General features: G+C 39.6%; 3 protein-coding genes across 4 annotated transcripts in view; 2 read left to right on the top strand and 1 right to left on the bottom strand.

Moving 5' to 3' along the window:
* LOC132698328 (rho guanine nucleotide exchange factor 11) overlaps positions 1 to 22,812 on the top strand; it is a 33,241-nt gene extending 10,429 nt beyond the window's left edge. Inside the window, exons 11-21 of one of the 2 annotated variants that reach the window (XM_060664326.1) lie at positions 1,261 to 1,393; positions 9,906 to 10,014; positions 11,823 to 11,866; positions 16,549 to 16,635; positions 16,692 to 16,894; positions 16,956 to 17,949; positions 18,624 to 18,898; positions 20,530 to 20,661; positions 20,806 to 21,152; positions 21,219 to 21,314; positions 22,220 to 22,812. In XM_060664326.1, the coding sequence (XP_060520309.1) occupies positions 1,261 to 1,393; positions 9,906 to 10,014; positions 11,823 to 11,866; positions 16,549 to 16,635; positions 16,692 to 16,894; positions 16,956 to 17,949; positions 18,624 to 18,898; positions 20,530 to 20,661; positions 20,806 to 21,152; positions 21,219 to 21,314; positions 22,220 to 22,264 (2,465 nt within the window). In that variant the 3' untranslated portion in view covers positions 22,265 to 22,812. The remainder of the gene's footprint in view (positions 1 to 1,260; positions 1,394 to 9,905; positions 10,015 to 11,822; positions 11,867 to 16,548; positions 16,636 to 16,691; positions 16,895 to 16,955; positions 17,950 to 18,623; positions 18,899 to 20,529; positions 20,662 to 20,805; positions 21,153 to 21,218; positions 21,315 to 22,219) is intronic. The other variant, XM_060664327.1, reaches the window with a different exon arrangement.
* Positions 22,813 to 23,439: 627 nt separating this feature from the next.
* On the bottom strand, positions 23,440 to 25,538 carry LOC132698331 (cathepsin B). The gene is made up of 4 exons (XM_060664330.1): positions 25,244 to 25,538; positions 24,560 to 25,091; positions 24,239 to 24,503; positions 23,440 to 23,716 (listed from the first exon to the last, which is right to left on the bottom strand). Coding segments are annotated over exons 1-4 (1,002 nt in total). The 5' UTR covers positions 25,246 to 25,538; the 3' UTR covers positions 23,440 to 23,513.
* A 490-nt stretch (positions 25,539 to 26,028) lies between these two features.
* LOC132698330 (tRNA (guanine-N(7)-)-methyltransferase non-catalytic subunit wuho) lies at positions 26,029 to 27,176 on the top strand. Its single transcript, XM_060664329.1, has one exon. The coding sequence runs from the start codon at positions 26,092 to 26,094 to the stop codon at positions 27,139 to 27,141; it is 1,050 nt and encodes a 349-aa protein (XP_060520312.1). The 5' UTR covers positions 26,029 to 26,091; the 3' UTR covers positions 27,142 to 27,176.
* The last annotated feature ends 359 nt before the right edge of the window (positions 27,177 to 27,535 follow it).

The raw sequence follows: 27,535 nt of genomic DNA, 5'->3' as shown, positions 1-27,535 counted from the left end.
CTATTCGGCCGCCTCTTCCGTGTGTAAAGACGAGTTCGATTATATCGCGTTCGGTAGCCTGCAGTCGGTCAATAGGTGGGCGGGGTCCGCGAGCAACTTGACCAAAGTGCCGAGCTGGCTGCACGTGAACAGAGCAGGTAAGGGTGTCCGACAATATATGACTATATTTTTTACAAAAATAAGTTCTCTCTGTCCTATAAATGCTTTTCACATGATTATAAATATTGAAAAAGAAAATGAAACATCGAAAATGAATTTGTTTTCTTTCCCTCCATTCTGTGTCGATACAGGTTTCAGGAAAGAATCAAACCAGGTGAAGCTACAACCGTCCAAGTTAAATGCAATCACACTACATTGTTATAAAAGCAAGGGGGCTCCAAAAAAAGAAATACTCACTCCAGGAGTGCCACTTGGACCAATCAATCCTAACACCTGTACAGTTCATATCCATAGTCGCCATAGAAGTCGCCCACTGTATATTTCATTAATTTATATCTTACCCAACATAATATTTAGAAGAATTTAGCATGCTTCAGTATGAGTTTAAATTTGTAAAGAGTGCTGATGTTTTATATGTGTAGCTACAGTTAAATAAAGATAGTTACAAACTTGTTATAGACTTATAGCCTTTGCAACTGGAATTTTAATATTATTCGTTTTTAACCATCTAAATAGCGTTCAATTGTGTGCGCTTGATGCACTGACTGACGAAAAAAAAGTGTACCAAAGACCAGGAGCGGAGCCCTTATGAAGGTGGTTCGTTCATGATATGGGGTGCCATTTCTATGGACGCACGAACCGACCCTGTTTTCATCCGTAGGGGCGACCGTGGTCAAAGCGCTAGATACATCAATGATATTTTATCAGATCACGTGGTACTATATGTCGAATAAAAGATGATGTTAGGGCAAGAGGGTTTCATGTCCATTATTAAAACAAAGTGTTGAGTTGCTAATTGTCAATAACCCTATTTGCTTTAAGTAATAAAAAAGAGTTAATTTGACTCGTGCACTTATTTTACTATGGAAATTATAAAAAGCATATTAAAATTGTCTTTCAAGCAGCATTTTTTTTATTTGATCAGTAGTTCCTAAAAAAATGAACTCGAAGTCAAAAGTTCACAATGGGCCGATTTCTATGCACGCAACTTTATAATTGTAGGGAAAAACCTGTTCTTTTGCAAAAACTTGACTTTTTATTTTAAGCGCGGGAAATTTATAAATGGCCTATTTTCTTATGTGGTTCTCGTTTGTGTTTCAGGCGACTCCAAATCGGATCGCAAGTCCGATGGTTTCGGCGATGATAGCTTGCGCGAGGCCGACCACGACGTATCGCAGAACCACCATCAGCAGGAGGAGACGTCCGCAGACAGTCGTCATCAGTCGCCCGAAAGGTAAGCACCCCATGCGTCGTCCCCGAATTTATTATTTCGCGTGAAGCCATTCGGCAGGCAGTAACATATGGGACCGCAGTCTAAAAGCGCAGACCAAAAATATAGCCCCATATCTTTGATACTATCTATCAATATGCCCACCCCATAGGTTAATTGCCACAATTTATTTTAGTTATTCTGAACAGCAAGCCACGAAATTTTTTTCTGCCTATTTACAATTTTTTTGTATCAATGGTGTGGATATTTTTATTGATTTCCCGATTATATAAGTATCGTATTGGGGTTTTCGGTAGGGAAATTGGACATTACAAACTCACAATAATGTGTTATATAAAATAAATATTATACAATTGCAAGGTGGTATTTAAAACATGTTCATTGAATTGTCTATTCAATTGAGAAGTAATCAGTTGACCAGCCCCAACACTAGCTTTTGTCGGCGTGTGCAGCTTAACGCAAAGAGCTTATTAATTTATTTTTTGTTTTCATTTTCACGGCCTTTACAAAGGATTTACTAGGTAAGGCTTTTACAGTGTGACGTATATAATTTATTCATTTATTTATTATTTTCATTTTTCCGACATTTATTAGAGATTTACAAGACCTTTGGCGGTGGATGCAGTTTTTAGGTATAGAATTTATTGATATATATATATATATATATATATATATATATATATATATATATATATATATATATATATATATATATATATATATATATATATATATATATATATATATATATATATTCTCACGTATTGATTCACGGATGGAAAAATGTGATGACACTATACTCCGGGATATCATCCGTTCGCTCGTTGAACTCCGACTGGAATCCTTCGAACACTCGAAGTGTCTTCGAAGCGCGAGCATTGAAGATGCCAAGTGAGATTTTGGCGAAACGTCTGCAGGATTCCAGTCGGATGCAGGATTTGCAGGATTCCAGTCGGATGCAGGATTCCAGTCGGAGTTCAACGAGCGAACGGATGATATCCCGGAATATAGTGTCATCATATATATATATATATATATATATATATATATATATATATATATATATATATATATATATATATATATATATATATATATATATATATATATATATATATATATATATATATATATATATATATATATATATATATATATATATATATATATATATATATATATATATATATATATATATATATATATATATATATATATATATATAATCATTTTTACGACTTTTACCAAGGATTTACGAGGTAGGGCTTTAGCAGCGTAACGTATAAAACGTATTGATTTATTTATTACTTTCTTTTTTAGAGATTTACTATATAGGGCTATTGGTGGATACAGCTTAGCGTATAGAGTATATTCGTTTATCAATGAGTGGTTCGGTACTCTTAAGCTGTATTGCGTAATACGCGAAAAAGTTTTTCTATACATTTTCTATTTCTAATTCATCAATTTCGTGGAAATAAATTAAGGCAAAACTCACTTGGAAAACCCAAGCTCTCTTACGTCCCTAGTTGCTACATTATTTTAATGGTACGTTAAAGTTAGCAGACAATTTCATTCACCATTTTGTAAAGGCCTTGCGATGCATGTTTTTTGTGTTCTTCGAATCCTAAATTTAGAAGAAGATAGATGATTCGAGCCTGTTTTTGGTAAGGTACTTCATAAAGTCCATCGAGACCTGATGTTATACCTTTTGGTTACTCGTCGGATCTGTTCGGACATACCTTTTACAAACGAAATCGCAAACAATGAAAGTGGCTCTTCGTGAGCTGTTAAGTCCGTTTTCAAATTGGTTAACATTTGGTTGATCTGCTTTAATATTATTCAATTTAAAGCCGAAAGATGTAGTCTGAATTTGGTTTCGTTTACACTTGATAACTAATAGTGATCTATTTGCCCGAAACATAAGTAAATTTATTTCAGTTATAAAGATTTATTATATAATACATCACAAAGTAGAGTTACTAGATCCCCAATTCCTTTCACGAGGAAAAGTCGCAGACATTATAATTACATTTTTCAATAAGGAAATTTTTGACATTACTTTCAAACTTTGAAAAAATATCATTCGCGTGGACTTTCATGTTTTCCAAGACAAAATGGATTATTTTGACCTACAGGTAATATTAAAAATGGAAGCTCGAGTAGGTTTTTAAATCTGTTGATTGAGTGAAGTAACAAACTGGAGTCCACCACGTATTTTTCTGGAAAAATTCCACTGTCTCGCTTCTCATTTAGGTTGGTTCCTTTGGAGTTGCATCGTTTGTCTGGTAAAGTCAAATAAAGACAGTGAATGTTCGAAGTTCTTTTAGTTTTGGTTAATTAGTTAATAGTTGGTAAATGAGTGCAGTAACAAACTGGAGTCCACCACGTATTCTTGGGGAAAAACTCCACTGCCTCGCCCCCTATTTAGGTTGGTTCCTTTGGAGTTCCATCGCTTGTGTGGTATAGTCAAATAAAGACAGTAGATGTACCGCTCCGAGTGTTTTGGCGTATATATGAATATGCCAAATTGCGTTTTGTTTTGAAAAAAAAAAAAAAATAGCGGCAACGACAAAGTAACAAAGCGTTGTTTTCGCCCATATACACGCCTCGGCATTCGACGTTAATCTTTCGATGCGCGATAATCGGAATAGATTAGATTAGGTCGGCTTTTCGATGGTTCTTCCACGACACCGTGATTCCCGTTGCGGACGCAGTTTTGCGGAGCGTCGAATTATGTAAAGGTTTTCTTTTTCGTTTTTTCGCGAAGCTATGGATCGACGCTCCCTTTCGGATTTATTTTCGGCGTACGCCACCGTGAGCAGGAAATCGAGGTGAGTCGTCGACGCACTTCGTTCAAATTTAGAATATATGTATATATATATATATATATATATATATATATATATATATATATATATATATATATATATATATATATATATATATATATATATATGTATATATATATTATACAAGGAACGTTTCCAAAGTTCCTGGAATTGTTCTATAATCAATAGATGAAAAGAATTTACAATTTTAAAGATTCGAATCGACAATTTTCGGTAAAAAAGGAAAAACTGTATCTTTGTCAAGCCGTAAATACCAAAAAAACGACAGTTATTTTCTAATTTCTTAGGGATAAGGATGTATAATAATACAAAATCTGCAGGTTAACCTACAGTTCTATCTTTCTTTTCTTTTCCGTGTCCAGGATCACCATTATGAATAAAGTATTATTCTAAATATTTCGCTCCCAAAATTTGGCCACCTGAAGGGCCTTGTCGTTGCATTTGAGGAGGTCGTCATGAGAGCAATTTGTGCCAAGCAACCCGCACTGCAACAGATGATTGTAGTTCTGTTCCAAGCCGCAGTCACAGGTAGCATTGTCCTGAATGTATCCCCAGCGCAGCAGGTTTGTTTTGCATCTTGTGACTCCTGTGCGTAGCCGATTTAAAGACTTCCAGGTTGCGAAGGGGAGTTCGTCGCCACAGCTTATACTTTCTTTCAGATCTAAGAGCGGATTTTGCACTTTCTCCTGCCATAGATTTAACCTTCGTTGTTCAGGTGTGGTAGTGAGAGGTACTGTTGAATGGATAAAACTCCTCCTTGACTTGAGCCTTGCTGATACTGGCTGTTGGTGGAACAGAGGATGCCTTGGGTCACTGATTTGCTTTTTCCGTTCTATTTCTGCCGCCACAGTTCTTCGGATGGGTGGCGGCGCTATTCCTATAATTGGGAAAATCTTTTCAGCAGGCGTAGGTTTGAGGCAGCCTGAAATTATTCTCCCAGTCTCATTAACTGCAGTGTCAACATGCCTGGAATGTACAGAATTTGCCCAAACTGGGGCAGCGTATTCTGCTGTGGAGAGGCAGAGTGCAGCAGCTGAGGTTCGCAGGACACCAGGTTTAGCCCCCCATCTTGTACTTGTCAATTTGCGTATAATGTTGTTTCTAGCAGCCACCTTCATCTTCGTATCCTGGCAGTGTGCTCTGTATGACAGCGTTCGGTCCAGTTTGACACCAAGGTACTTAGGCCAGTCACAGTGCTCAAGTTCTTGTTGCATCCAATTTATTTTCAAATTCCTGTTGGCTTCTTTATTTCGAAGATGGAAAGCGCACACCTGAGTCTTAGATGGATTGGGTTTAAGGTTATTCTGTTCATAATACAAACCAAGGTTTCCAAGGTACTGGTTAAGCTCTTCCTCCACCTTCCCAAAGGTTTTCCCCTGTACAGCCACCGCTGTGTCCTCAGCATATATGAAACGTCTCACCTTGGAACTATTTGGCTGATCATTCGTGTAAATGTTATATAATAAGGGTGCAAGAACGCTTCCCTGTGCCAAGCCGTTCTTCTGTTGTCTCCATCTGCTATTTTTCCCCTGCAACGTTACATAGAATCTTCTATTCTGGAGAGTGCATTCGATAAACTTTGTGAGCCTGTAATCTTTAGTGAGATTATATATTTTGTGCATCAATTTTCTATGATTGATGGTATCATAAGCTGCACTTAAATCAATGAATGCAACTCCTGTCACCTGGCCCCTCTCATACCCATCCTCTATGTGCTGTGTCAGGTTGAGGATTTGCCCACAGCATGATCTGCCAGGTCTAAAGCCAGCCTGCTCCGCGATCAAGGACTGATCGATTTTCTCAGAGATCCTGTTGAATATCATCCTCTCCATGCACTTGAAAAGATGACATAGTAGAGAGACAGGCCTATAGTTTTTGCAGTTGTTTGGCTCTTTCCCAGGTTTCAGGAGTGCTATCACTCGTGCTCTCCTCCACTCTTTGGGAATTTGCATAGTGTCGACACAGTTATTGATAAGATTGAGCAGCCATGTTCTTGTCTTTGGTCCAAACTGTTTGATTTGCTCAGTTCTTAGGTCATCAACACCTGCTGCCTTATGCTCCTTCATCTGTTTGATAGCCCCTTGTAGCTCTTGCGATGTGAATGGCGTATCTAAGGAGTGGTTTTCACTCTCCAGCTCTCGTTCAATCTCTATTCTCCTGTTTTTCCCTGCAGTTTTGCCATTTAGGAGGAGCTGGTGGGCAATCTGATTGGCTGTGACATCACCCATGCTTGATTTCTTTGTTGTTGGATCATTGCTTAGATTCTTTAGCAGCTTCCAGGCTCGACGACTGTTTCTCTTCATATCCAACTGTTCAAGGAGGTTGCACCATCTTTCCTTTCTAGATTCTGCTATGAGAGACAGTAGCTGTTCGCCAGTGCTTACAGTCTCATCTGAGAAGGGGTCCTCATCGAATAGTTTTTCATAGCTATTGAGGGCAGCTAGAGAGTCATGATCGAGGCCAGCAATATAGTTTACTTGACACCCTCTTGGAATGTGTTTCCTGGATATTTGCTTTACAATATTCACAAAAGCTCCATAAGATCTAGGTATTGGTTCTAACTTTGTGATCTCTCTGTCCACATCTTGAGCAAACATGTCCCATTTTGCTTTTTTGAAGTTAAACCTTCGTTTAAATGGGACAGTTTCTGCTTTTATAACAGCCTCTATACTGCAAGTTATTGCTCTATGCTGTGTTCTGGGAAGAGGATTTTCGACATATTTGACAGCTTGTTGTGCTATTGCCTCAGTTACAAAGAGGTTGTCTGGGTTGTAGCCCTGTCTCCATCTAGCACTGTTGAAGGAGGGTGGAAGTTTGGGATCATGAATTAGCCTCAGATCATTCTGCTCTGCCCATAGCTCGAGGGCTTCACCATCGACATCTGTTGTTCGATATCCCCATGTGACACTGTGACAGTTGAAATCTCCTATGACTAACTTGGCCTTCTGATTTTCGAAGTTTCCAGGCTTGACAAACTCAAAGGTTGTGTTTGGTTGTACACTGAAGTGACTGTACATAATTCAAGCTCTATGGTTAAAATCTCCACATCATTGTTGCAGGTGCAGGCAGTAGAGCGAATGACAAGGTCAGGCCTTGCAAAAATCGCGCTTCCATATTGACTGTGGGGCCTTTCAAGAACTAGCTCCATTCCGGCTATCTTTGGTCTATGACTAGTAGGACCTCTATGGGTTTCTTGTAGGGCTAAAATATCACAGTTTCGCTGCTTGCACATGTCCGCTATTAAAAATTCTTTATTTATAGATAGTCCCTCAATATTCAGTGAGGTTGTCACAAGTGCTGGCCTTGAAGAAGGCCGATTGGTTTTTTCTCCGTTTCTTCTCATTCTATGGTGAACTGGTGTTAGAAGGATTAGCCGACTAAGTCGTTGCCCAGGGGACGCCCGATTGTTTCTTCGTGTATAGCAGTTGACTGCAAACTTTATGTAAATAAAGACTCAATTGGTCAGAGTTTTTGATATAGTAGCCGAGTACTGCGAGCATTGAATTGTGAAATATCAGCTCCCACTCAACGCATTGAACGAATCCGACAACTTTCTAATGCTTCTTAAATGTTATAAATAACCATTCATAATATCTTTGGTACTTTCTGTGTAAGTAGGTTTATCTTAAAAAAAGTAAAGTAAAAATAAAAAATAGTAAAGGTTGTTCACGGTTTGGTACACATATTTTTATACGATACCTCCCAAAGCTTTTTTTGTTGAGATTATGTGGTGAGTATAGGGTAATTAAAATTATAATCTCTCTTAATGTAAAGCGAGTTGACTACGTAACTTGATCTCATTAGATGTTCGACTGATATGGACGCCTTTTCGTAGGACTGTTTTTGTTACCAAGAAAGACGCAACAGCATCTCAAAAAGTAATAATTTTCTTTCTGTGGACAGAAAGTGCGAAAAACATTGCTGACAGGTGAATGACGATTCGTCAAAGTACTGCGCGCTAAGGGATAGCTATTCAAGTTCGTGACATCTTGCATGATTGTTTGGGTTTAGACTTAGGGTGTCAAGGTGGCTGGAACCAGAACAGAAATTCAATACTTCTGATATGGTCTAACTTCCAGTAGCAATTTTGGTAACGAATAGTACCAACTGTAGAAAGTCAATGCAAAGAATGGCACACACCTGAAGATGGTCCTCTACTTAAGACGCCTGCAGTTCCATCTGTCTGGAAAGGTAATGCCTACTGTATTCTGGGATGGCAAAGGTATTATTTTTACGGATTATCTGGTGAAAAAGTACAACTAAACACGACGTTGTTGCAACAGGATAATGCAAGACCACACACTGCAAGAAAAATAAAACATGTTTTAAACGATTTTCGATGGGAATTGCATCCACCTTATTTGGCGGATATCAAAAACCCTTACGGGGAGTTGGATTTTAAAGTTTAACTTATGTAAAACATGACATACATAGGGAGTTTGAGGAGACAGAAAAAATTCTTTCAGGACGGCTTAAGAAAATTACTTTATAAAATATGTTGAAGGACTACATTGTAATATCGTCGATAATTAGAACTTTAGACACATCCCTCGTACGTACTCGCTGATCATAAAACATATTCTCCTCTCGGTGTCCCGATAATACCCCGAAGGTTGGGAAAATTTTTGCGCGCCGGATCTAATTTAAGTTTTAATGGGCCGCTTTTGGAGAGTTTGTTTTTCTTCCGTCGTAGCCGCCGTACTTTACGGCCCCGTAAATAATGAAAGACCAGGCTGTAGGAGGAAAACAGACCCGTTAGGCACGAGAAGTCCCAGAAGTGAAGTGTTTTGGGCCAACGTGTATACCAAGCGTCGGAAAATTTCGAGTTTGTAAAGGAGAATTGTTGACCCCTGGCCCGCGTCAAACCGCCTGTCTCAAACAATTTAGTTTTTTTCTCCCGGTGTTTTTTTCTTTCGAGTCTTACCTAACAAAACACTTTCTTTGAAATTCAAAAAATGTAGTGGTGAAAAGGTTTATTTTGTGCTAATATGGCCGGACAAAAATGAGGTTTTCTCGTGATTGGAAAGGCTGTCCGACCTAAGGCATTTAAAAATGTAGCAATTAAAACTTTAGGTAATAATCTTGTTGCATTATATGTTAATGACCACCCTTGGATAATCCCATTCAAAAGCAATTAGTCACTTTCTTATATCTATGCACAGACCATAGTAATGTTTGCGAGTACTGTCTTACCGTTGTTCGTCTCTTCGGTCAATAAATTTTACATCTTTACTATTTATCTTTATAACGACAAACATTTGCCACCATATTTATTGAACCGATCATGTAAACGAACTTTTTCTTTTCACGCAACACGTGACGTCATATCGGCTGCGTTCAAGGTCTGCGCCGGATTACGCTTCTTTTTTTTTTCGGCCGTTTCCGCCCGGTACAACGACAATAACAACAACACTCGGTACACGCGAAATAATTCCTTCGGCACATCCTGGTCCGCGACGGCCTATTTTTAGAGATGCGGCGCGGTCCCGGCCGCCCGCGGAACGTCCACCACTGCCGTTCGAATTCGCGACGAAATACGCAAGATCTGCGACGAAGCGGCCATAATAATAATTATTTGTTATGTCGTCGTCCGCAAAGTAATTTTGGCCCTTCCCCGTACGACGCGACGGTCCGCTCACATTCTCTCTTTTTTTTTTTCATTGCAGTTCCGTCAGTCTTCCGGCGGGAGGTGGCGGCGGAGGCGGTGGCGGAGGCAGGAAGAAACTCGCGAGCAACATCAATCGTTCCGAGAGCGTCAAGGAACAATCGGAGAAGGTAAGTGACATTGTGCTCGCCACCAGCGCTAGCACATGCGCATCAAATGGTTCAACCGACTAACCGTAAAAAACAACATAACGGTTTTGTTTATGTCCTTTCAATTTAGCGTTTTCATATCAAAAATGGCGTTCAAGTGGAAACTTGTGTTTTGGTTCCCTCAATGGGGGTCGAAAAATTCTACAAATTGCTATGTTGCCAAAATCGGTCAGAAATCCTCCTATCATTGGGCTGTTAAGAATTTCCGCTGGAGGCGCTGCCGTGTTATAACCAGTAGACTTGATTGGGAATGGGAAGAGGGAGAAGGATATTAATGAGTATTCTTTACTTTTTCACAACACTATAATGAATATAAATAATACTAATGTAATTAGAAAGTTCAATTTGAAAGTTTTTTTATTATTTCGGCATGTTGCGGTTTTTAAAATCATTATTCATTAAATCATTCGTTAACGGCGGGTACTTTGTGAGGCCAGTTCACAGTTGACAATCTTGGGTATGCGAAATAAGTACGAATAATTTCATGCGCTGGTGTTAATTAATAACCAATTTTAAAAGTTGTAAATTTTTCGGTTTCGGTCGCAGTAATATAAATTTCTGATGTGAGAAAGTTTATATTTTTGAGTAGTTGCATTTTACGTGACCTAATTTTGTTTTATAAGCAAATAACTCGCCGGGTTATTATATAAATGTATAAATGTTAACTTGAGAGATGGCGTAAGGGTTTCAACCCTATACGGAATAAAACTCCCCAAAAACCAAAGCGCTGTTCTATTTGACCACCTATTACAACATTGCCTTTCGGCTCTTCGGTCTATGTCGTACTGCTGTTCGTTCTTGCGTAGCTGGAACGGCGTGCCGCTCGTCCGTCCTGACTCAGCTTACGTGATTTTTGGCGGCCATATAAAAGATACCGCTAACATAAATATCATTGGTATAATTAAAGTATTTGCATGTGATGAGGAAAATTGCATGACAACATTGACTAGATAGGTTGTCGCAAAAATTAAAAAAGAGAAGAAGTATTGGTTAAATTTGCATATTTAGGTAAATACGTTGGTATTTTACCTCCATTTTGAACTAGAAAAATATATACTGCTAGTTCCTGATCAATAATTTTTTTAACGTTAGAAAAGTAAAGGCTTAAAAAATTGTAAGTATGACATTTTTTAGGATTTTGAAGAGATTGGAATGTTACCAGTTTTATGTTTTACAAATATTTGAAGTAAATATTGTTTGATGATCATTTAATAATAATATATAAACGATTTCAGTATTATATCAGTAAGTTAGGTAATTTTCTATTGTAAATGTTGCCTCACTTTTATATCATTTCATCTGATCTCCACATATTGTTCTATGCAACTGAGTTCTGAACGCTTTCTAAAAATAAATCAATTAACTATTTTAAACACGTTCTTTTTAATAACATTGAGGCACACATCGGCTTTTTAATTTATCGAAATTTGTATATGGGAAATATTCTTAGGAATTGAGGTATATATGCAACTCCAACAAATGATTTGTTTGTTCATTTGTATTGTTACACTCGACGTTTCCAATATGGGCGTATAGTAGTGTATTATGCAACAAGTTTAATAAACGCCACTTTATTCGCGATTTATTAAAGACCTAAGGAATAGAACAAATAATTTTCTTCATCGTTATTTTTCTAGCGTCTAAAGTCTATAAAAATCGACAAACACTACCTATTTTTATAGGTTACATTCGGTAGATTGAATTTGTGCGTGCGCATACAATGTCTTCTTATTGTCAGCGACGTAACCGTAACTGTTTTTCTTTTACAGAGGAAACAGCGGCGGAACATCAGCGACCCGTCGCACAATACTAGGTGAGTGATGTACGATGAGTGTGATCGAAATATTTCGCGAAGATTTTCGTGATTTAGAAAATTCTCATTTTTATTTTTCGAAATACTTAACGCGTTAATATTATAAACATTTGAATAAAAAAATCCGATAATTATATTAGGATTTTTGGCGCGAAGTAATTGCCAACTTGTTAGTAGGTTACATAAAGCTCTTATTTTTGTTGATAACTAAAACTTCTTATTGGCCCTTAATCTACCTAAAAATTGATATTAAATAATTCGTTTAAAATTAAATTAATACTGTTAAACAAAATTGATTTTGCACCTTTTGAGTGTTTATTTATTGGGTGCAGTCTTGGCGTTTAACAATGGGGGAAACATTTTATATCACGCAATCCGTTTGGTCGATCCGGCCCTGGCAGCTCCGATTGCGCTTTCCCGTGCGATTTCCAGGAATCCGCGATCACGTGCCGCCATAAATAAATCTTTTCATTGACGCGGGGCCGGGCCGCAACACGGTCCAGGCCGGAACCCTTTGACAAATTAATCGCGTTCCGTCCCGTTAGATTTGGCCGGGCCGGAGTACGAGAGTTTGGTCGTCACCCCCGGAGCAACTATGACCATCATGTCGAGGTTTTTTTTGCATGTTGAAATTATTTGACGGGATTCTATTTTATGATAAACTAACCATTACCACTGTAATAAAAATTTTATTTTTTCGTCATAACAAGTAATCAACATGGGACCCGTAATTTCTGCCTTTCAAAAATTCTAGTAACATTGTTCCGGAAGAGTCATAGTGAACTCGTTCTGAATTGGAATGGCAACTGCGTGGTTGAAAAATAAGACAAATTTTACGAAAGTGCAGATTGTCTTTTTTTTGTTCATTTGTATTATTGGCAGAATATCGTGGATTCCCTATGCTTCCCTTATTTACCAGTATTTGACTTTACACATTATTATTTGGCGATTAAACAATAATGTCTGTAAATGTTTGTGTAAAATAAACTTTATAATAATCTAACTTCTTCAGAAACTTTGAAAAGCGCATACAAATTGATATACTGAATTTTTTTTTTCTTTCTAACGTTTTAAAAGAAATAAATTTTATTCAAGCTATAAAGAACTTTACGTGGGTTTTCTTAAATTACCCAAAAAATTACAGAGTTGTCCAATTTTTAAAATGGCCGGCCACATGCTCGGGGTGTGATGGCCAGATTTTAGTTGATCAATCGAGTCGCCTCTGGCCGCCGGCGTCCGGTTTATCGTGTTAATGCGCCATCTGCCACACGGTCTGCGAAACATGTGCCGGCAATTAATAAAACGTGTGAGCCACGTGCGTGCGGAGCAATTATGATGTTACGCGCCTCGAAGGTGGCGATTAGTAGATATTATAATTTTCACACGCGCAGTGTAAGATTTTGCTTATCTAAGGGGACAATTATTTTATCATTTGTGCGGTTCTACAATGTTTTATTCAAATTGATGATTGATTTTTTAATAACAAGATGGATGCCAGTTACTAGGATTTGGTTGATTAATTGGTTGCGATTAATACTTATGTTAAAGTGACTTTTAACAAAGTTGGAAAAATTGTCCTTACAGATATTGAAATCCAATGCCTTTTGCTTACATCATTCGTGTCAATAACTAATATCTCAGTAATCTTCTTTTTTTTTCAGTTTTTGATATATATTCGTATTCGTAAACGCAGGTAAATTTAGTATATATTGAAAGCAGGTGTGTTTAGTACTCAAAATATGCTGTTTCGGATGGGTGCGAAGTTTATAGAAAAGAATATAATACATATTTTTTAATTAAATAAATTTGCTAATATTGCTTAATATTAAATTATTATTATGCCTTTATTAAGGTGGTCAATACCACGATAAATTCTTTATAATCTGAATAACTAACACAACCATGGGACTTATGACACAATCACTGAGTAAATAAACCCATCTTTTCAGGTTATTCACATAATTTAAATAATTAGAGTTGAACGGATATTGCCATATGTTTGTAATTATTTCGTAGAAGTACAGGCTATTCATAAATAGTTATTAAAATTTCGATATTTAAGCAGATGATTTTTTGAATTTTGTAAATTATCAAAGTCTTGCACCACGCCGTGAAAATTTGTCTGGGTGCGGCCCTGGCGGCGCGAAAAATCGGGCGCATGCGGGCGCATCTCTAGCGGCGTATGGATCGGTGTGCAGAGTTTTATTTATCCGTTTCGGGGGTCGCGTGTTATCGGGAGGAATTGCTGCGCGTCCCACACGCACCGATATAATTTCCGGGTGACTAATTTCTCCGATTTCGTTTGAGCGGCATGCCGCTTTAATATATTCGACCCTCTGGTGGCGACGGAACCGATCGCGATGACGCAAAAAGTGGTAATTTTTAAAAGGTTGGTGCGCTGTGCCGCCTCGCGACTGTATATATTGGCTTTGTTTAGATTAGACAGGTTGTATTATACCCGTTGTAAATAAAAACGTGTACATGTCGTAGACCTTTTATTTATATGTCTCTACGCAGTTTGTTTCTGTTGTTTGTTTACGAAATCGGTAGTCCGGTGACGTATTGGTCCCGTTCGTCGCGGATCGGCGAGTCTCGTTTGCCGCCGACGCGGTCCGAGAATCCCACGATCAATTCTTGCAGGTCTGGTTGCCTATGATTTCGATAAAAAGCCCGCGATTGATCGGTAACTCGGTCCAAATGCGCATGCAATGTTTACAAAAAAACGACTATATATTGTCCATCGGGGCAAGATGCTCCCGGGAACGAGTTTGGCGTCACTCGTTGAGTAGTACCCAGGCGTTTATACGAAAAATAGCGCCATTCGATTTTGAATATTGTATGAATATGACGGATGGAAAATCTTTGAAAAATATATTTATTATTGTTTCAAGAGCGTTCGTTAATTTCTAATCTATTTAGATAGGTAGAGATAGGTGTTAATTGATAATTGTTTTATAATATGATGATGACTTCAACTCTGTAAAATGAGTTTCATCGTGAATAAATAAATAATTATTAACAATAATAATAATAATAACAGTAGTAATAATAAATGCTTTATTTGCTTAAATACATAATTCATTGTGTTTAGCATTATCAACACATTAAATGTTAAAATTATAAAATCGTAGCTAGACTAATGTTATTATGGTTAATCACAAAAAATTATATAAATAACTTAACTTACTAGATACAAACAACAAAAATATAATAATCAAATGAGCAAATACACAGAGAAGAATGTATAATAACAATATAAAATACATTTCAAAATAACACAGGAGGATGTATATTTGCAATATAAAAAAGACAAACAATTGCATTAGTAGATAAAGTAGATATTTTTGTGAAAAACCTCTGATGTGCCGTATGCAGAGGTCTCCAAGGGTATCCCACTGAGTTTCTCCTTTCACTAATACGCAACACGCCGACTAAAACCAACGTACCACGAAATACTAAATATTAACTCTACTGGCCTAATTCGATATAAAAGCGATTAATGAAAATGATGTTCACAGCTGACATCTCTGTTTACATTTCGCATTTATTATTCTACTCAACGGGTGACGTCAGTTGGCACCGCAGAAGCTCCGCCCACTGCGCACCATCCTATCGTGTGTGTGAGTGTGTGTGTCCTGAATGTCCATGTCATGGATTACGGAGCAGTAGCCTGTGGTTCACGTTGAAGGCCATAATACCAACCTTCTTGATAGAAGTGCATTTGGGAAAGCCAAAAAAATAGTTTTAGAATAGACAATAAGAAAAATTGCAACCAGAAACGTAGTTTGAGAACGAATTGGCGTAGTATAAACTTGCAATTGCACTATACATACGGTCGACCTGTACTATACTAAACGATAAATGCTCTGATAATTATGAGCTGTAAAGACATACTAGTGGGTTGTTTTGTTTTCCCTGAGCACACCTTTTTATCTCTTCTAACGAATTATCTTTCTCTTCGTTTAGACACTTAAATTTCTCAGTCAACTTTCTTTCCGTCATACTTTCCGTGATTAGTTTGTTTCTGACATATCGTTCTTCGATTTTGGCTACATTTTCTTGCTTATCCACGGCGTTGTCCCTTTCAATCAATTTGCTATCCACGGATAAGTCTGTCTAGGTCTCTCTTCTTTTCCTCGAATTAAGCAAGTTTAGCATTCTTTGTTGCAATCCATCCGAAAATTTTCTCTCTTTAAACCCTTCACTTTGTTTTGTTCACTTTCTTTACTAACATTCATTTCCTGTTTCACTAAAAGTGTATGTAAATATTTCACCTTATCTTCTATTAAATAATGTAGTTTTTGTTTTGGCTACATTACATTATCTTTCCCTCCTTGTAAGAGATAAATTGCATATTTTTCGCTGCCTACTGCCAACATTGTATCTATATTTGACATATTTATTGTAAAAAACAGAGGGCCGATTGCACCATATCGACACACTTTTTTTGTCCAAAACCTGTCGCTTAAACTTTAAACCAACATTTTTTAATAACGTAATTGATCGAAAAATATTTCCTGATATAACACATATTTTTATTGACTATTATTCCTTAACGTTAAATTACATGTAATTTATATAATTATGGAAAAAGGAAAGTCAACGTTTGGGCTGCTGCGCTTAGGCTTGCCCTACTTGTCCCGTTTTCCTTCGTAATGGTATCTTTTTTTTTTGTTTCGCAGCGGTAGTTTGGACCTGGACCGGCATCAGCAAGGCTGGCAGCCAAACACCGGGTCCGGCAGTTCATCCAATTCCAACATATCGTGCAAGTAAGCGCGCTAGTCTCCGTCCCGCGCCCTCGCTTATTTTCCTTCCAACTTTTCAGCGGCAAACTGTCCGATAGCCCGTCGAACAGTATCGACGTCGTGCAGCAGCAGCATCATCAGCAGCAGGCGACCGTTCACCCTACCGATTCGGACAGCGACATCGAGGCGGAGGCGGACCCGCTGAACTGGCAGGACCTTGTCAGCGAGGAAGAACTGAGCCGTCTCGACCCGAGCGAGAAAAAGCGACAGGACGTAATCAACGGTAACTCTTGCGCGCCAGTAGTAGTTCTTCTGTCCCACACGCGTGCGCGCTCTGCCCGCAGAACTCTTCCACACGGAATTCTCGCACGTGCAAATCCTCAAGGTGCTCTACCGTCTCTTCTACAAGAAGTTGCAGGAGACGCAGGTGCTGAAACCGGACGAGCTCGGCCTGATATTTCCGAACATCAAGGAGTTGCTTGACATCCACAGCGAAGTGGAAAAGGAGATGCGCCGCATACGCAAGCAGGACCCGCTCGTCCGGCAGATCGGCGACATGCTGGTCGACACGTTCGGCGGGCCGCAGGGCGAGCTGCTCCAGAAGGCCGCGGCGACTTTTTGCGAGCGCCAGCAGCTCGCGCTCGAGTTTATCAAGAAGCGGCGCGAGCGCGACTCGAAATTCGACGGCCTCCTCGCGGAGAGCGAGAAAAAACGCCAGTGCCGGAGGCTCCAGCTCCAGGGCATCGTGCCCGCGGAGATGCAGCGCCTCGTCCGCTATCCGCTGCTCCTCGAACGGCTCATAAAGAGCGTCGAGACGTGCCGCGACGCGGGCGGCGAGTACGGCGACGAGCTCGCCAAGCTCCAGCAGGCACACAATTTCTCCAAGGAGATCTTGAACCATGTCAATGAAGCGGCGAAGGCGGCGCACAACCGGCACCGTCTCGAAGAGATCCAGAAGCACCTGGACACGTCGAGTTTCCGCACCAGCGACCACGGCATCGTTAACGAATTCCGGAACATCGATCTGACCCGCTACCAGCTGATCCTAGAGGGCAGCATGCAATTGAGGAGGCCGAACAAGGCGCCGGTGCCCGTCCACATCCTCCTCCTCGAGGAGATGGTTGTCGTGCTGCACCGCGAAAACGACAAGTTCCTGCTGAAGTTTTTCCAATCGGGATCGCCCGCCCAACCGTTACCGTTGTCCCCGATCATTAAGATGAACACGCTGCTCGTGCGGAACAACGCGGTGTGCAAGAACGCCCTCTTCCTCGTCAACACGTCGACCAATAACAGCCAGATGTACGACCTGGTGACCGAGGACGAGACGAAGCGCGAAACGTGAGTGTGGGCGGAGCGTCCGATTAATATTTTTTGTTTTATAATCGCAAACGGTTACGTTTCGATTACCCATTTTTATAAAACCTGAGAACTTTTCGATTGTTTGCAGAGTATATCAAGCCTCTATAGCGCTTTAAATTTTTTTATGCCGTACGAAACTTTTCCTTTCCATTTATTTGTAATAAAAATGCGGAACATGTATTTAAAAAAAAAATGCGTTTGCAAGGGTCTAAGGAAAAGATCATTTTTCAAAAATGTACACTTTGAAATCCTGGAACTTGGACAAAAAGTCGATGCTGAACTTTATTGTCAACATTTGGATCATGTCCACCAATCTCTAACCAAACAATATCTAGTTTTGGTAAACGGAAAAGGTGTTATTCTGCACCCTGACAATGGCAGACCACATAGCGCTAAGAAGACCGTTGAAAAAATGTACGATCTCACCTGAAATTGTATGATAGTGTTTTTAAAAAGAACTGAAATGACCAACAAATAAGGTTTTTTTTAAATAAAGTAGGGGGAATATTTTGGATGCAATATTGTTAAACTTAGTGTTTGGAAATTTATTGGACGTCTAACAAAACTGCCGCCACTGGTTTTCTTAGAAAACCATAAAAACTATAAAAAAAAAGGTTTCTTAGTCTCTTATAAATGTCTGTTATGTTTCGCAGGTGGTACAAGCGGTTCTCAGAGGCGACCGAGGCTTACAACAGACGCGAAGGCAAAATTAGCCGCATCGGGCACGCGCCGTCCGATCCGGGTGTGTCCGCAGACGACCTGGACATGCTGCTCGACATACCGCCGCCCACGGAAGAGGCGGAGCCGAAGGAGGCGGTCGGCAAGGAACCAACGCAGGAGCTGTCTCCCTCGGAAGGAGAGGCGAGGAAGGATGATGCGGCCGCACCCGAAGTCGCGCAGAAGAGGAAGAACGACGGCGAGACCCCGGGTGAGTGGACTCTGGTGGAAGAGAGGGAGGGGAAGAATTGGGCGTCGCCCGATTTTTGCGGGTTAGTCGGTGTAACGCTTTGGTTTAGTATTGCGTTATTATTCTGTAGCTGCGTTCGTTATTTATATCTGTCGCGATTTTTTGTCACGACTTCAAATCTGCGAAATCGGATTGAAATAAAGATAGCCTATGATCAATTTGACAATTTTGATGAGCCTTTTTAGCTTCAGTTATTTTGTCATATGGTTTTGTGTGTTAAAAGATTAGTGCAAACTTGAAAATAACCAACGAGTTAAAGACCTATTTCGATTTTTTATTTGGTTTCGTGTAGGATTGCAAAATTTTAAAATTTGAAAAGTGGAAAGTAAAGTAAGGTTAATGCTTTTGAGGGGAAAGTGAGTCGCGCCTCCGGCAAACATTTTGTCGCGCGTATTACTCCCTAATTATCACACATTTGTCATTAAAAACGCGAAAAGTTTATAAAAAGATAATACTATAGCTGTATAAAATTATCTATTTAGTAAATATTAATCATATTTTTCCAGAACAAAATGAATAAGTATTAAAAGAAAATCAATTTGGGAAATAGGTGAAAAATTTATATTAACGTATTTTGAATTTGTCGAAAAGCGTAAAAAAACTAAAGCCTCCCGCCTAAAGGGAGGGGCTTACAAACTAACAAACAAATTTGTATATTGAACCTCCAAATGTGATCATCGAATGACCGAAACAACAAAATTAACCGGATGTAAATAACCAACACAGCCTATGTAAGCTCGGCATTATTATTAATGTCTTATGGACGTTTTTCCGTATTAAAAACGGTAGTCTAACTTTATTTTTAATGTATTTTGGCATTTTGGTATTTCGAAAAAGATAAAATTGCAATTTCCCGTTAAAATTGGTACTGTTATATGTACGTCAGCTTCATGATTATATGTAGCGGATTTGGGTAGTTCAAAATTCCTCGTCCTGTCGGTTAGTTTGGTTATTAGATGGAGCAGCACAGTGGGGATGCACAAACTTTGGTGGGGGTTAAACAGAAGCGATAATTTCAGTCGGTTGGATCGACTGGATTTCATCTTTAACTCATTAACTAATCTCATTCGGCAGCTAACACGCACATAATATTATTAATAATGGTCATTATCGAAAAATAAAATGTAATTTACTGCAAAAAAATATAACAACTATCTAAACTTAAGATTAACCTGATTCAGAAAAAAATTGTTACGTGACGGAACTACATGACGTCTATATAATAGTATCTCTTATTTTTCCTTTTTTAAGCTGGAATTTACGCCGTAATAAAAATTTGGAAGGTTATGTTATTGTTTTGTTGTTAAATAAAATATGTTTTAACACATTGGCGGAACATAGGTTCTTACAGCAGTATACTATGTATAATCACTCATAAAACTATGGTGTTGTCCAAAGGCGTATTTATTGCACTGTTTAACCGGCACGATAGTTTGGGTGGTAGTTTTCAGGGGTGTCGTAAGGGGCGCCTGTCAACGACGCGACCGTTTCTTAACATTCACTCAAACAAAATTAAAAAAATATATAATCGGGCGCCCCGACTGCCGCGTCTACGATACTAACCCGTCCCTGTTTAATGGTGGTTCTTCTAGACCCGGTGACCGGTGGTAATGTACAGTCGGCGACAAAGGTCAATGTTGAGGACTGGCCTCTGATACAGCCGTCGCAGGTCAGGGTGTCGGTGCCGCCTGTTTGCACAGCCGAGCCTATGCTAACGCCTCTAGGTAGGGTCTCGAATCACACTGCATGCGTAACCTAACGTCCCCCACCTCCCCGTACTCCGTAGATAATGTAACCGTATCGCCCCGCCCACCTAGCTATGTTTGTAATCGTCGCGTCTGCGCGCGCGCGCCCGTTTGCTTTTCTAGAGCAAATTCGACAAAAGGATGAAATCGTAAGGCGGGCCCTAGCCGACAAGGAGGACCTGGTGGCCGACCTGCTGTTTATACCTCGCGAGCACTTCCAGCACATCGCCGACCTCGCGTCTACCGACGCACCCGGCTCTACGGGCGGCGGCGATATCACCGACCGCCTCCTCGCCTCCATATTCCAAGTGGACATCCTCCAGAAAGCGGTAAACGACGCGCTGAACGTTACCGAAGCGGAAGTGATGGCGAGGCGATCGGACAAGGCGGAGTCGGCGGTGCCCACCATACCGGCGAGCTTCGTCCGCGACGTGGCGTCGTCCCTTAGCTCGCAGCTTACGAACCTACTGGTAAGGGTGGGATAGCGGAACGCGACTTGTGCTAATCTGGTTGCTTTTCTTCCTCCTCTTCCCAAGAGCGATTTCAAGCAGGTGGAGGAAGAACGGGACAGGCTGCGGCAGGAGTTAAGCGAGAAGGCGGCGATAGAGGGCGCGGACGATTGTCATTCGGACGTAAGTCGGAGTGAATGAGGGAGCGCAGCTAACATTTGTCGTTTTATATAGAATAGTGACGGTTACTTTTCCTTACTCTTGTAAATCCCATAAGCACTTGAAGATAACAGTTACCAAAATTTCCATCCCGTATTTTATTTGTTCCCAAGAGATTGTCGTTATTTTTATAACGATAATTTATTTTATATATATTTTATTGCGTGTCTTTGTCCTCATATGTTGCTTTTACTCTGAATTTCACATTATTTTGAATATGTCTTAATAAGTATAGAAACTCAAAAACTCTGAAAATTGCCCAAATTTTATTTGGGCAATTTTTTATTTTTACTCAATCCAGTTCTTACAATAAAACCTAAGGTAATTATGGAAGATTTGTGGTTCTATACGTTACCAAAAACGTGTTCATTACCACTAGTAACAAGTAACGTCAAAACCAATTGAAAACTAATCAAAACTACATACCAGTGAGCAAATGTCAACTGTCGATTATGCGATCGTAACCTCACTTTTCAGTGATTTTTTATTTATTTGTTCTGTTTGTTATATGGCCCTTAGTGTTTTATTATTCCAGATAAAGTTTAGAATTAAACTAAAATACGGGCTTTTAAATTAAAATTGTGCAAACAAAAGAATGTTGAGAAATAGCAACATCTTTGACGGTCGCGTGGGAGACCTTTTACAGTACTTATAGAATATTTATTTTGTGCTTTAGGATTTATAAGTCTTCTTAAGGAATAAGCTTTTCTAAAACCGCAGTTTTATAATGAGGTTTTTAGCGCCAAAGGTTTTATAGATATAAAACTTAAAGTATTTTAGTAGATATTAGGCGTCTTACAGAAGCTCGCTCGTCGTATAAGTATCCGTTATCTTATAAATAATTGAGGGTTTGTTTTCTCCCTTTTCAGGAGGAGTTCTGCGAGGCGACGGGCGAGGTCAACGCCAGAGAGTAGTATCGAGAGCTTTAATAGTACTAACGGTCAATTACATAAAAAGAATCGTTTATTTTTATATAAAGGTTTTTAGGAGTATTACCCCCGAGTAACGGTCGCCGAAGGAGACGCCGCGCGGCATCTCCTTCGCGCCGACGTGCAATACGGCCATGTAATACGCGCGTACACCATTTTTTTCTTCGTCTTCCTGTATATTTTATTGTAAATAGCGATCGGCGAACGGCTCCGCCCGCCACCGGCAGGTCGGCCGTTAATTTATTTCTGTTTTTTTTTTTTCGGGACGAAGGGGTGGGAGGTGGGCCTTCGCACGAATATGATGTGTAACTAACGCGCGTACGGAAGTGCCTTTTTACAGAATTACCGGTCTCGCTTATTCGTTTATGTGTAACATTTATCGGACTAAACGTAATTTGTAGCATTTATGTAAATTATAACGTTATTTTTTACCATTTTTTAAAATTAACACTTTATACGCAATTACTGGTACCGCTGTAGGGTGAGTATTGTTATGTATTTATATCAAAAATAACGGACTATACAAATATTAAAGTGTTAAAAAAACATGGTTGTGTTTGTTTTGTTTATTTTCGTAAGCCCTTAGCCTCATAGTATCAATTAATTATTGCCATGATGTATCTATAAATCTGCCATCAAAACGTATTAAGCAAGCCAAAGAGGAAGAAAGCTGAATGTTATTTTTGGTAAACCTCGTCTTATACAGAAAGATTTTAAGAGGATGAAAAAATGTAATTTTTAGCACGGAAAAATTTGAATAGTGTAAAACTATTTAATTTTTGTTCTCTTATAATTTTGCTTTTATCATTTTAACAATACTGAATTCACTCCCGCGAATCATTATCATAAAAGCAGGACGTGTTGCCAAGTTGGCGTTTTTTCATTGCATACAATTGGATTTCTTTACCTCCTCTAAAGTATCCATTTATACACTGATGATGATCGTAGTCACCAGCACTCATTGAATGTAATCGTATTATTTTGTGAAAATGCAAGAAACAAGTTGATAAACTTCTTCACTAAAGTTGGTTTGAGTTCTTGAGTCTCTCCTATTGTTTGAGTCTAAATATTTGTTTATCGTAGTTTCAAAAATTCCTGCATTTTCAGCATAGACAGGGCATCAATATATCTAATATAGGCTTATCATTAAAAAAGTCCTATGCTTCTATAGTTTATTTCAAAGCGAAAGCGTTAAAAAAATAGTCAATTAGAATTATAAAAATGAAGGCGCTTTTTATTTTGGTAATCCGGCAACGATTGCGCTCTCGATGCCGAGATGATCCTCACCACGGAGCATCTTAAAGGTGCCGTTGTCGCCCCAGTCCGTGTTCCAAGAGTTAGCAATTATCCAATAGGGCACGTTATTCTCCACGCCCCACCCCAGGATCCTAACCGCGTGGCCACCGAGCGCCTTGCCACTTACGTGCTGATACACTCCTGAAATAAGGGAAAGAGCAACAATTTTTATAGTTTCGGGGACAAATTTGTATTGTCAAAATCAAGATTCATGTAGAAAGTTGATAACTGGTATTCATGTGCCGTCTTATTCATAACGTACCTTTGACGCGTTTTATTGCAATTCGTCTAAATTTCAATTTGAGATCTAATTATATTCTGTAACCCAGTTCTCTGTTATGTTCTTGTTGGTATTTCCGACATTTCAAAGCCGGTTTTGATGGCGTTAGATCTACGATATTTTTGTGAAAAATTAAAAAAATGAATTATTATGTTAAGTGTGTGCATAAAACGTTACGATTGTCCTTAGCGCAGTTGTCACAGAGCTTTAACATAGAGCAGTGACATAACACAATGTCATTCGTATGCAAAGTTCATTCTATCGCCAAACAGGATCAGCATTTATAAATATTAATTGTTTACGCGGGAAGTTTTTGTGCCGAAATCAGAGGATGTTGATTATCGTCACCGATTCTTTGCAATTTAGACGCAATAAATAAATACCGCTCTTGTAGTTCAATAAGTCTTCGTAAACCTCGAAGGCCGCTTCGACGGGACCATTTTTCGAAATCTCCGCCTCGATTTGTTCTATACGACTCGATATCGCATACGATTTGCTTCCGTAGTGCCTGTCCTTTTCGTAGGGCACAGTGTAATCGGCCTCGCAGCTCTTCACACATCTGGGCGTTTTGTTCTCGTCCGCGTCGCAGGGCTGCCTGGTGCCGTTGACGTGGTGCTCGCACGGAGGGATCTCATAAGGCCTGCAACCCTTTTAACAACGGCAGCTTAAGTAGAATCGGAGTGTGGGGGTCTGTTCTGTCATACTTGTCGAGATCCGTACGGCCCTCCCGAGACGATTCCTTTCCTAACCCAGTACCCGAATGCGCTCCCTGGGTATCCGCCCATACATCCCATGCCGCAGCTATAACAGCACGAGACCAAATCGTCGGCGGAGAACCGAAAGTGTACCGCCCCCTGGGAATGGATGCATACCCGGTCCGACATAACCTCGACGGCCCCAAACGCCCAGCAAGAGCCGCAAGAACCCTGGTCTCGGATTTCCCTGATGGTGGGACAGTCTGGCCACTGTTGTCGTGAGTCGAAACTTTGAGGAATGTCGACGCTTTCGAGACCCGTATGGGTGTGTATGGGTGGTAGGAAGTTTTTGTGATTGGGCAGAACGCCCATAAGACGCCTAATGTAAGACATGGACACGTCCGGTGCAAAATTACGCCCCGCCTTCCAGGTCGTAGCCTTGTTATTGATGTCGTGTATGAATTCGTCCGAGAGAGGATGGTGTTCGGAAGTAAGGGCACCTTGTATGACGAGCAGAAGCCCGAGTTTCAAGACGCTGATCCTGTTTTACGTAAATATAGAAACGGTGTAACATTTAGGTGAAAGGTCGAGTGATATAAATTACAAGCCCGACATGGATATAGGTTTAATTGATTTTTGAATATCAGAGAAACTTAAACTAACAATGAACCAGAAATTTCAAGATGTACTTACATTTTGTGAGAATGTGGCTTCCAAAAAGCGTGCTCTAATAGTTGACGTCTTCACCGAGCGGACAAAATCAACTTGTTTGTTCGAGTCACTCGTAATTACGAGTTATTATCTTAAATTGACCACGCAAATTCTAAGATAACGGTCATCGGAAATCAAAAGTAAACAAAACAGCGTCCAGATAAACCAATTTCAAACGATGTCTCCACAATAATAAGCTGTCGAAATACACAACTTTTGTTTTGTTGTCGATGTTGTTTTTTTTGTTGTATTTTTTTGTGATTCTAGGCTTTAAATACATAAAAAGTTTTTTTTTCAAAACAAAAGATTGTTAAATAAAGGAGTTGAGTTGAGAACTTTGTCGCGTATTTTTAAAAACAATTGCCGGAAACGTTTCTGTCGATCTTTCGTAAACGTTTCCTTCTTTTGTTTGAATGTACAGGATGTCCGCCACCTTAACATGCCTCTTTACTAACTTGTCTGCGTACTTCGAACACAGCTTAAAATAAGCTGCTCTCGAATGGAAAATTGGACTACCCGACATCATTACAATTGTGGGATTCCCATCTTTTAATTTTAATTTAAATGTTTGTTCTTTGGTTTAGAGCATTTTTTTCTTAATTGGTCTCATCTCAAATTAGGCATCCGCCGAGGAAAATTTACCGATAACAAATTTTTTCATCGAACCCACAATCTAGAGTAGTTGTGATATTTATATACTTATATTTTAGGCTATTAGCCTAGAAACCTTGGAAAGAACAAGTGTCGTTACTCTAACCTAACTGGTTTCATAGCTAATAGAAGTAAAGAAGAATTTAACTTTTTCGAATGGGGCTTCCAATTTGAGAGGCATGACTTTCGTAAAACAATTCGACAAGAAATTGGTGATTGCCAATGACGACTGGTTACGAATATGCGGAACTGAGAACGTCGACCAGATTCATATTCCTGCCAACGGGAAAGCCAGTACCGCTATTGTAAGCATCGAATCTTCGAAATCCGGAAACTACGTAGCCGTTGCGGTAGAAAATAAACAGATTTTCATAATCGACCGCTCTTTCAAAATCTTCAAAACTTTTGCGACGAACAGGGCGCCCAGCAAAGTGTGTTTTAGTGCCACGGACGATGTTATTGTTGCAGACAGAACCGGGGACGTGTACCGCTACCCGTTAGGCCCGGGCGAACCGACTTTGCTTCTGGGTCACTTGAGCGTTATTTTGGATGTGGCCGTAAGCCCATGCGGCAATTACATCATAACTTGCGACAGGGATGAAAAAATTCGCGTATCTTGCTACCCAAATGCGTATAATATCGTCACTTACTGCCTGGGACATCGGCAGTTTGTGACTACATTAAAAATAATCGAAAGTAAAAGGGTATTGGTTTCCGCATCTGGAGACGGTACTGTCAGATTCTGGGACTACTTGAAAGGGGAACAGTTGAATAAGATTGACACGCGAAGCCTAACAGATAACTGTGTAGTTCAAAAATTTGTGGAGAGTGTCGGTATCGATTGTGTGGACGTCCATACGGTTCCGATTTCAAATCTCGATTTGTGCGAGCGCGCGGACGCCGTGTACGTGGCCTTGTCTTTGTATAAAATGAATAAAATTTTTGTGTATACCCTCAGTGTTGAAGACTTGATCTGCAAACCCTTAACAAGCTTCGAATCGGGCAGTTCGAACTTTGGTTTTTGTTTTGACCAGTTGTTGCATTCAGTTCACGGCAAAACGTGCAGTTTTCTATTGCCAGATCAACCGGCCCGCGAACTAAACCGTGACTTACTTTCGAACATTGACGGTCTATTTGTCTCCGATGATGCCAAATTATTGACGCTGTTTAAGAAAAAGTTTAATAATGTTGAGGATTATTACGAAAAAAAGAGACAAAGAATGGTATAATAAAACTGGGAGCGAGTAAAAATTAGTTTTATTTGGATGTCATCGTAAAGAAAGGGTCTGGACCATTCCATAACCTCCTCAATTTTATTAACATATTCATGCAGTGGGATAACTTCTAAATAATTAGTCATGAAATGACGACTGATTCATTAAACGGCTCCAGCAATGATCTCATGCGGGATATCCGATCCAATCTGCCCTAGATACCGGCGTGAATATAAGACATGCGGAAACCGAGAAATACACCACACAAATTTCAAAAACAAGCACTAATTCACAAAACTATAGGCACTACGCCAATGAACGAAATTTTCTCAAACGACAGAAATTTTCCATCGATTTCTTGGAACCAGGCAACAAACGCGCGCCATGTGCAATAGTTACTTTCTCTGCA

The sequence above is a fragment of the Cylas formicarius genome, unplaced genomic scaffold (assembly GCF_029955315.1).
Source record: "Cylas formicarius isolate icCylForm1 unplaced genomic scaffold, icCylForm1.1 PGA_scaffold_2__14_contigs__length_35257938, whole genome shotgun sequence".
NCBI classification, from domain to species: domain Eukaryota; kingdom Metazoa; phylum Arthropoda; class Insecta; order Coleoptera; family Brentidae; genus Cylas; species Cylas formicarius.
Note: the sequence above shows the minus strand (reverse complement) of the source record. Positions and strands in the feature narration are given on the sequence as shown.

Excerpts from the sequence above, each read along its gene's own strand:
- LOC132698331 (XM_060664330.1), bottom strand. Across the intron at positions 24,504-24,559 it reads GGCCGTACGGATCTCGACAA|GGTTGCAGGCCTTATGAGAT; the intron begins GTATGACAGAAC and ends CGTTGTTAAAAG. Across the intron at positions 23,717-24,238 it reads CTTATTGAACTACAAGAGCG|GAGTGTATCAGCACGTAAGT; the intron begins GTATTTATTTAT and ends CCCTTATTTCAG.
- LOC132698330 (XM_060664329.1), top strand. The coding sequence starts at position 26,092 with ATGACTTTCGTAAAACAATTCGACAAGAAATTGGTGATTGCCAATGAC.